General features: G+C 41.7%; 1 protein-coding gene across 2 annotated transcripts; it reads right to left on the reverse strand.

The window, feature by feature from the left end:
* Positions 1 to 5,027: 5,027 nt before the first annotated feature.
* Positions 5,028 to 6,860, reverse strand: LOC121441349 (eukaryotic translation initiation factor 4B-like). 2 transcript variants are annotated; one of them, XM_041642481.1, is made up of 2 exons: positions 6,495 to 6,860; positions 5,028 to 6,386 (listed from the first exon to the last, which is right to left on the reverse strand). In XM_041642481.1, exons 1-2 carry the CDS (start codon positions 6,858 to 6,860, stop codon positions 5,028 to 5,030), a joined length of 1,725 nt encoding a protein of 574 aa, XP_041498415.1. The 2 variants fall into 2 exon arrangements, with proteins under 2 accessions (XP_041498415.1, XP_041498414.1); XM_041642480.1 differs by having other exon boundaries at positions 5,028 to 6,860.
* Between the last annotated feature and the right edge of the window lie 1,475 nt (positions 6,861 to 8,335).

Genomic DNA, 8,335 nt, shown 5'->3' on the forward strand with positions numbered 1-8,335 from the left:
GGAGCCTAAAATCCACGACCTCAGAGAAGCTAAGTAACAGGGAGAAACGTAAGAGAAATATACATGAATTGCCCTGGGGATGGGAAATATATAGGAACTCCCCCAATTTTTTTTAGACAAAATGTATAGAACTAAGCAGAGGGTTTTCAAGAGATGGAAGACAAATGGCTGAGAAATACCCTTTAAACAATGCTACATTTTGCCAGGCAGTGGTGGCATACCCCTTTAATTCCAGCACTCGGAGCTGAGACATGAGGAGCTCTGTGAGTTTGAGGCTGGTCTGGTCTACAGCGTAATTTTCAAGACAGCCAGAGCTACACAGTGAATCCCTGTCTCAAAAAAAAAAAAACACAAAAAAGAAGCAAACAAATAAATAAAATCACATCTTTAGCCATCAGAGAAATGAAAATTAAAGCTTTGTTGAGATTTCTTCCTGCCCCAATCAGAACAGCCAACATCAATTAAACAAATGACAGCACATGCTAGCTGGCAAGGATATAAGGAAAGCAGTACACTTATTCTTTGATGGTGGGGGTATAAAATATAGAAATCAGTGCGGTCACTTATCAAGAAGATTAGAATTGATCTCCCTGAAGATCCGTCTATACCAGTCTAGGGAATATGCCCCAAGGACTCTAGAGCCTACTACCAAGACATTAGCTCAACCATGCTCCTTATTCTGTTCATAATAGCCAGAGACCGGCAACTACCTAAATGTCCATCAGCTGAGGAATGGATAATAAAAAATGTGGTACATTTACACACCTGAATATTAATCAGTTGTTAAGAAAAATGAAACTATGAAATTTCAGGTAAATAAAATTGGAAAAAGTCATCCAGACCAAAAAAGCCAAAAAAAAAAAATGTTTTTTTTTTCAATAGGATGTCACACACACAGCCAGGGCAGGCTTCAGGTCTAGTAGCAGTTGACCAACACAAAATGTAGTGTATGTTTTGTTGTTGCTACTACTATGTATCTTTTGTTTTCTTTTGGTCCCCTTGAGTTTCTTTTTCTTTTTAGCTTGTTTTGAATGTATGAAGGATGTGGGGGAAGGAAAGAATATGTCCAAAGTATAGTATATGGAGATTTTAAATAAATGTCACAAAAGTATCCCAATTCATCCAATTAATATTCAGGCTAACTATTGAACACATTAGCCATACAGAAAATTCAAATTGAAATTGCTTTTAGATTTTATCTCATCCATCTCTAGGGCTATAAACAAGAAAACAAATAATACTAAATGCTGACAAGAATGAGTGGAAAATGAGGACTACTGAGAACTCAAGAACAATGGCACTGGCTTTTGATCCTACTGCACGTACTGACTTTGTGGGAGCCTAGGCAGTTTGGATGCTCACCTTCCTAGACCTGGATGGAGGTGGGTGGTCCTTGGACTTCCCACAGGGCAGGGAACCCTGATTGCTCTTTGGGCTGATGAGGGAAGGGGAGTTGATTGGGGGAGGGGGAGGGAAATGGGAGGAGGTGGCAGGGAGGAGGCAGAAATCTTTAATAAATAAATAAATGAATGAATATAAAAAAGAAGAATGAGTGGAAAGAGGAATTCCTCTACAGGCTGCTATGAGAACAAACTGGTATAGCCACTGTGGCAGTTAGCGTAAAGAGGTTCCTTCAAAAACTAAAGTTAAAACTACCATATGGCAGCATATAGCTGAATGATTCTAAGTAAATATACCACAGAACTCTTGTACTTATAGATATCCTGTTAACAATAGCTAAGAAACTGAAATAGCCAGAACATCAATCAATAAATAAACCGTAAAAATAAAAGTGATACATAACACATGGATTTTTGTTTAATCACAGTAAAAAAAGACTATATCATGCCATTGGTAGGAAATACATGCAACCAGAGATCACTACGTTAAGGGAAACAAACCAGACTTGGAAAGGCAGATTTGACATTTTCTCTCATATGCACAATCCAAATTTAAATCTATATACCAGTGGGGGCATTCATATTATGAAAGTATAAATCACACATCTACAGGCAAAGAATATGTTAAGAATTGGGGAGGAGTAAAAGAGAGAAATGGAATATATTAAAACAGAAGGCAGGACTTTTTGGAAAGACGAAAGGGTAAGGGACACAAGGGTAGGCATGTGAAGAGAAGAATAAGTAACAACAAGGTATCATGGCATATGTGCATGAAAATGCCATAATAAAATCCATCATTGCATATGCTCTTTTTCAAAAGCAATTTAGCTAGTACAGGGTAGGGCCTGAAATATGGGGCAGTGGGTAAAATTTCTTGTTAGCCAGACCTGACAACCTGACTTTCATACCTGGAACCTAGATAATGGAATGAGAGTAGCAACTCTTACAAGTTTTTTTGATCTCCACACATGCACCATGGGATGTACATAAACACACATACACAGTCAGTCAATTTAATAAAATTTTAAAGTAGATGGTAATCTTAGTTTAGTAATATCAAAGAGTTTTATATACACTCATAAAATAATTTGTCTCCACACAGATATTTATTTTCCTCAAAATAAAACTAACCAAAATATTAATCATCAAAAAAGAATATTAAACTAATGCTGTATTTTTGGAAATAGATTATTTTTATGTCCCACATTAAAATTTTATAGCAAGTAATTTATACATGTATATTTCTTTAAAATGAGTTATTTAAACATACACTTTTTAGATTAAAAAAACACAAATAATGTAAGAGACTTATGATAAATATTTCTCTGTTTCTATTAAAACACATATTTGGGTTGTCGGTTTTGGTGATTTGAATGAAAAGGGCCCTCATAGGCTAATAAGTTTGAATATTTGGGCCTTAGTTGATGCAACTGTTTGAGAAGGATTAGGAGGTGTGGCCTTGTTAGATGTGTCAAATGGGAAACACATTGAGGCTTCAAAAACTTCTCACCATTCCCAGTGTAAATTCTGTCTCCTGCTTACAGACCAAGATTGGGATCCAAGCTGTTCATACCACCATGCCTTTGTTCCATGCTACCTCATGAATTCTATCAAAAGTGTAAACCCAATTAAACAAATACTTTTATAAGTTGCTTTGGCCATGATATTTTAATACTGTAATATAAGAAGAACTAAGATATCCCTGAAACTATGTAGTGTCCAGTTGTAACATATAGCAGTGTTAATCTACCCATGAGTCTCTTTCTTGACCAATAGGAGAGTCAAGCCTATTAAACAGAGAAACCTTATTTCCTGTCACTTAACACATATTTTAAAATCAATACTACATTATGTGTCTTGTCACAAAAAGAAGTTTTTAACTGATGAAAGAAATCTGTGAAACAGTGGTGACCTTGGTATTCTAAATAGGCCCGTTATGCCTCAAAATATGATGCATCATCAAATGAGAAAGAAGTCTTTCTTTCTGACCCCAAGTGATGTGTTCCTGAATTAACGACATCTAATATTCATTACATTGGATTAAAAATTGGGAATAATTCAGACATGAAGTTCTCATCCTGATGTCTTCTCTCTTCTATCACACAATTTTAATTTGAAATTTCATTGATCAATTGCAGAACTGGCCAACAAAATTCACAAAGAGAATTGCATTTCTTGGTGGGATGCGGAAGGATAGTGAGGCAGTTAAAAAAAAAGTGCATTCCGTCTCTATCTCCATCCATCACCAGATGAAGGTTCTATGATGATATGCAAGATATTCGTCAGTATTGCTATAGGATAGGGTCATTTCAGGTTCCCTATCCTCAGCTGCCCAAGGGGACCTCGGCTTGGGCATCTGGGAGCCACTCTAGGTTCAAGTCTCTTGCCAACTCTAAGGTGGCTCCCTTAACTAAGAATTGTGCTTCCGTGCTCCCCTATCTAACCTTCCTTTATCCCAATCCTCCTTTTTCCCCAAGTTCCCCGCATTCTCCCCTTCTCCCTTTTCTCTCCCCATCTCCCCTTACCTCCATCCCACCCCTCCCCCAAGATCTCAATTTTCTCCCCGACAATTTTGTCTACTTCCCATAGCCAAGAGGACAACTATATGTTTTTCCTTTGGTTCACCTTCTCTACTAGACTGAGCTCCCAAGGTCCCAATGAGGAGCAGAAGGAGAGAGAACATGAGCAAAGAAGTCGGGACCACGAGGGGTGCACCCACCCACTGAGACAGTGGAGCTGATCTATTGGGAGCTCACCAAGGCCAGCTGGACTGTGACTGAAAAAGCATGGGATAAAACTGGACTCTCTGAGCATGGCGAACAATGAGGGCTGATGAGAAGCCAAGGACAATGGCACGGGGTTTTGAACCTACGTAATGTGCTGGCTTTGTGGGAGCCTAGCCAGTTTGGATGTTCACCTTCCTAGGAATGGACGGAGAGGGGAGGACCTAGTACTTACCACAGGGCAGGGAACCCTGACTGCTCTTTGGACTGGAGAGGGAGGGGGAGAGGATTGAGGGGAGGGGGAGAAGGGTAGGAGGAGGGGGAGAAGGGTGGGAGGAGGGGGAGGGAAATGGGAGTCTGGGAGGAGGTGGAAACTTGTTTTTTTTCTCCTTTTCCCAATAAAAAAAATTAAAAAATAAAAAAAATTAAAAAAAATGCATTCCAATTAAACAGAACACACAATGTTAAAGATATAATAGTAGTTGAATAAATTGGAATGCATCCCTAAGATGTACCTATTTAGGAAATTGTGGATTTTAATGCTCAACTATTTTTTTTGTTTGTTTGTTTGTTTTTTTTTTTTTTACTAAACTAAGTCAAGAGAGAGGAAATACTTCCTTCCATTTAAGAGTAAAAAATTGGTTGGCCATAGACACCCATGGAATCTCACTGACTAGCTGTATTTTTCAGTCGAATGCAGTACACCGTGATGACACGCCAAATGGCTCAACTATCAAATACCAATTTTTGTTGTTCAGGTTTTGTAAATTTGAAACATGCACACAATAATTTATATTTTTTCCAGGAGATGGTGAGTTTTATTTTTTTCTTGTCTGGTTAGAGGTTTGATTTGCCCTTGAGTGTTCCTAGGTGGAGACTAGAGGAAAGCACAGCGTGTGGAGGTCTACTCAGTGTGCTCGTCTCCCTCGGTCTCATTGTCACCATCCACAGAGAGAGCAGCATACTTGCTTGCAGAGCTGAACTTAGAGGCCGGGCTCTCCTCAGGTTTCTTTGGCTCAGGTGCAGATCTCGAGTCTTTATCGTTTTTGCCTTCTTCCCTATCCAACTCTTTCCAGTGGTCTCTGCTCCCTCCGTCTCCAGGACCGCGAGTGGAGCTCCCAGTTTGGCCTCTTAAGACACTCATCCCATCTACTTTGTTTTCATCTTTCCTTGATGGTCCATCCTCAGAGGAATGAGCTGGAGCTACTTTCCCTCCACCACTTGTAGGGGACTGCTGCTCTGTGTCTGAGCTCTGAGATCGAGCAGGAGGGTTAGAGCTTTGCTTCACCCACGCATTCTCCTTTGGTGGAGGGGCTGGCATTACCTTTAGAGGCTGATCAGGTTTAGGAGGTTTGGAGGTTGGAGAGTGACAGTCTTCTTCTTTATTGTGGGTTTCATTTTCTAGAGCCTTCTCACTCTCTCTCCTTCGTGTATTTCTACCAGATGTGGCTGAGGCCCCAGTCTGCGATGACTCACTTCCTGTCCTTGACCGTTCCCTTTCCTGAGTTTCTTCACTTCGCCAACTTGGGTGTCTCTCCCGCAGCCGGCGGTCTAGTTTTGGCTCATCTAGCTGCCCCTGCAACTTCTCCTGCTCCTTCTGCAGCCGCTCTTCTACTTCTCTTTCTCTAGCAGCAGTGTCAACAGGTTTTGCCCCTCCAAATATAGAAGCTGCTCGGCTGGACTGGGAGGTGCTAGCAGAGGAATCATCTTCTTTAGGAGTACTCCGAGGCTTTAGATTCAGTTTGGGTCTTTGGGGGGGACCTCTGCCATCACGCCTATAATTGTCCCGGAAGTAATCATCCCTGGAGCTCCATGACCGGTCATCCCTTCTGTTGTATCGGTCTTCATAGCGATCTCCACCTCCTCTGTAGTCATCATCCCTACGGTACCCACTGCCAAAGGCTCTTCTGCCACTGCCTACCCTGGAGTCATAGCCTCGGGCATAGTCTCTTCTGCCTCGGTCTTCATAGCGATCCCGGGCCCCATAGCGATCCATATCTCGACGTGGGCTGTCCTGATACCCATCCCGGTATCCATCCCGATACCGGTCTGAATCGTAACGATCTCGATACTTGCCTCCGAAGCTATGGTAGCCCCTTCTAGGTGGGTAGTCATCAAAGCTGTCTGCGGCAGGACGGACTCTCCAGTCCGTGTCTGTTTTGTCAGAATCCCGATTTCTGTCTCGACCAAAAGAGCGATCATCCCGGTCTTTATTCTGTGCTTGATCAGCAACATCCACTCGAATTCTCCGGTTACCTAGAGACTCTTCATTGAGACTCAGAGCACTGAGCAGAGAATCAAGGTCCTCAAATTCTGCATAGCCAAAGCCTTTTAACCTGTCTGGATTGCTGGGTTCACGTGGTAAGCGTACAGCGCTGATATTTAGTCCTCTAAAGAACTCTTTAATGGAGTCTTCTGTCACATCATAGGGCAGGTTTCCTAGGAAAGCAGTGTAGGGTGGTGATTTGGGAAGACGGCTCCGGTAGATATTGGGTCCCCGAGCAGCCCGTGGAGCAGTGGGAAGGATGTAACGGTCAATTGGAGGTGCCCTATACACATCGTCATCGTTACTATGCCAAGTTGTTGACACATCTCTGTCCAGGTCGTCTGTTTCATCAGCCCAGCTGACTGGTTTGGGGACATAGGTGCTTCCTCCACCAGTACCCCCATCCTCAGCTAGAAAGTCTGTTAGGGAGATGGTCTTCCCCTTCTTATTCTTTTTTGCTGTGGCCGCCATGTTGGGAGACGGAGCGAGAACTCAAATGACCCGGATGAGGCGATCACGTGATTATAGCGTGCACAACGCGCTTGGAGACGCCACAATCATTTACTTTTAATCTCACAATGAGCCTGTCATCAGTAAGACAAGATGGAGCATACTCCCAGTGTTTTCTCTTGAGAGCAATCTGTCCAAATACATGCCATTATTTAAACTTGTTCTTTAACAATTTTATACCTGTATATGATAGTTTCTGATCACTCATACCCCCACACTCATTGTTTCCGCCTTTGTCAGCTCTCTACATTCTTCCACACCTCTCTCTCACATTCATGTCTTTTTATATTGTTTTGTGACTCAATAACCAGGGTAATCTGTGTGACTCTAGGTTGAGAACTGTTCCTTGTTCCTGGTGGACTCACCCCCCCTCCCAATTATATCAGGAGCCATTAGAGGGGCATAAAGGAGAGGAGAGAGGTGCTTCTTAAAATACTGACCAATTCATAGTTGACTGTTAAAGGGACTATTCTTGTGCAGGTCCAGTGCATTCAACTGACACTTTCTTCCTTGAGTTCATGATTGAAATGGCATTTACCTCCCTTGTTCTTATCTTTTTTCTCTTCTTCTTCTTCTTCTTCTTCTTCTTCTTCTTCTTCTTCTTCTTCTTTTTCTTCTAGTTTTTCAAGACAAGGATTCAAAGGGTCATGGAAGCTTTGGAGCCTGCCCTGGAACTAGCTCTTGTGGAATAGGCTGGCCTCTAACTCACAGAGATCCACCTGCCTCTGCCTCCTGAGTGCTTAGATAAAAGGCATATGCCCCCACCACCCTAATCCTTACCTTCTTGCTCTTAATTTCTGGTCCCTCTTCTGTTATGTTCCTTGAGACTTAGAAGGGTTAGTATAAATATCTTGTTTAGGGCTGAGCGACTTCAACTACCACCTAATTTCTGCACTTTGAACAGACTTCAGTCTCTTTACACAGTGCCATTTATTGTAATAACAGTTTTCTCTGATTGAGGCTGAGAATAGCATGTGTCTACGAATATAAACATAAATATTTAGGATCTAGCTTGATTATAGGTCAATTTACCTAAACGGCAGCAATAAATGCCTTACTAGAGCATGCTGTTTAGGTTTTGACTTGGTGTATATAGTAGCAGACATGGGCTCCCTCCTGAGGGGCAGGCTTCAAATGAAATCTGAAGAGCAGCTGCTTACCATCTGAACAGTTGTGCCACTCTTTCACAAGTTGAGTCAGATCATTGATACATTTATTCCCTTGTTGCCTAAAGGAGAACTAGCAAACTGAAAGGAATTAGCCAGCTCAGGTTTAGTCTAAATTTTATGTATCTTGTAAAAGCATGTGGTGTTTTCAGCAGCAGAGTCCTAGTTCTAATGGGAGATTAAGAAGAATGGCAAAATACTACATGATTTAGGGACTTCTGGGACCATGCAGACCAACATCTTATAAGGAGATATTTCAGATTTCGACTG

Source organism: Microtus oregoni, unplaced genomic scaffold (assembly GCF_018167655.1).
Source record: "Microtus oregoni isolate MIOR12 unplaced genomic scaffold, Mior012 000074F_ref0000038, whole genome shotgun sequence".
In the NCBI taxonomy this organism is placed as follows: Eukaryota; Metazoa; Chordata; class Mammalia; order Rodentia; family Cricetidae; genus Microtus; species Microtus oregoni.

Bases quoted from the DNA above. Each gene is read 5' to 3' on its own strand.
- LOC121441349 (XM_041642480.1), bottom strand. From the start codon at position 6,860: ATGGCGGCCACAGCAAAAAAGAATAAGAAGGGGAAGACCATCTCCCTA.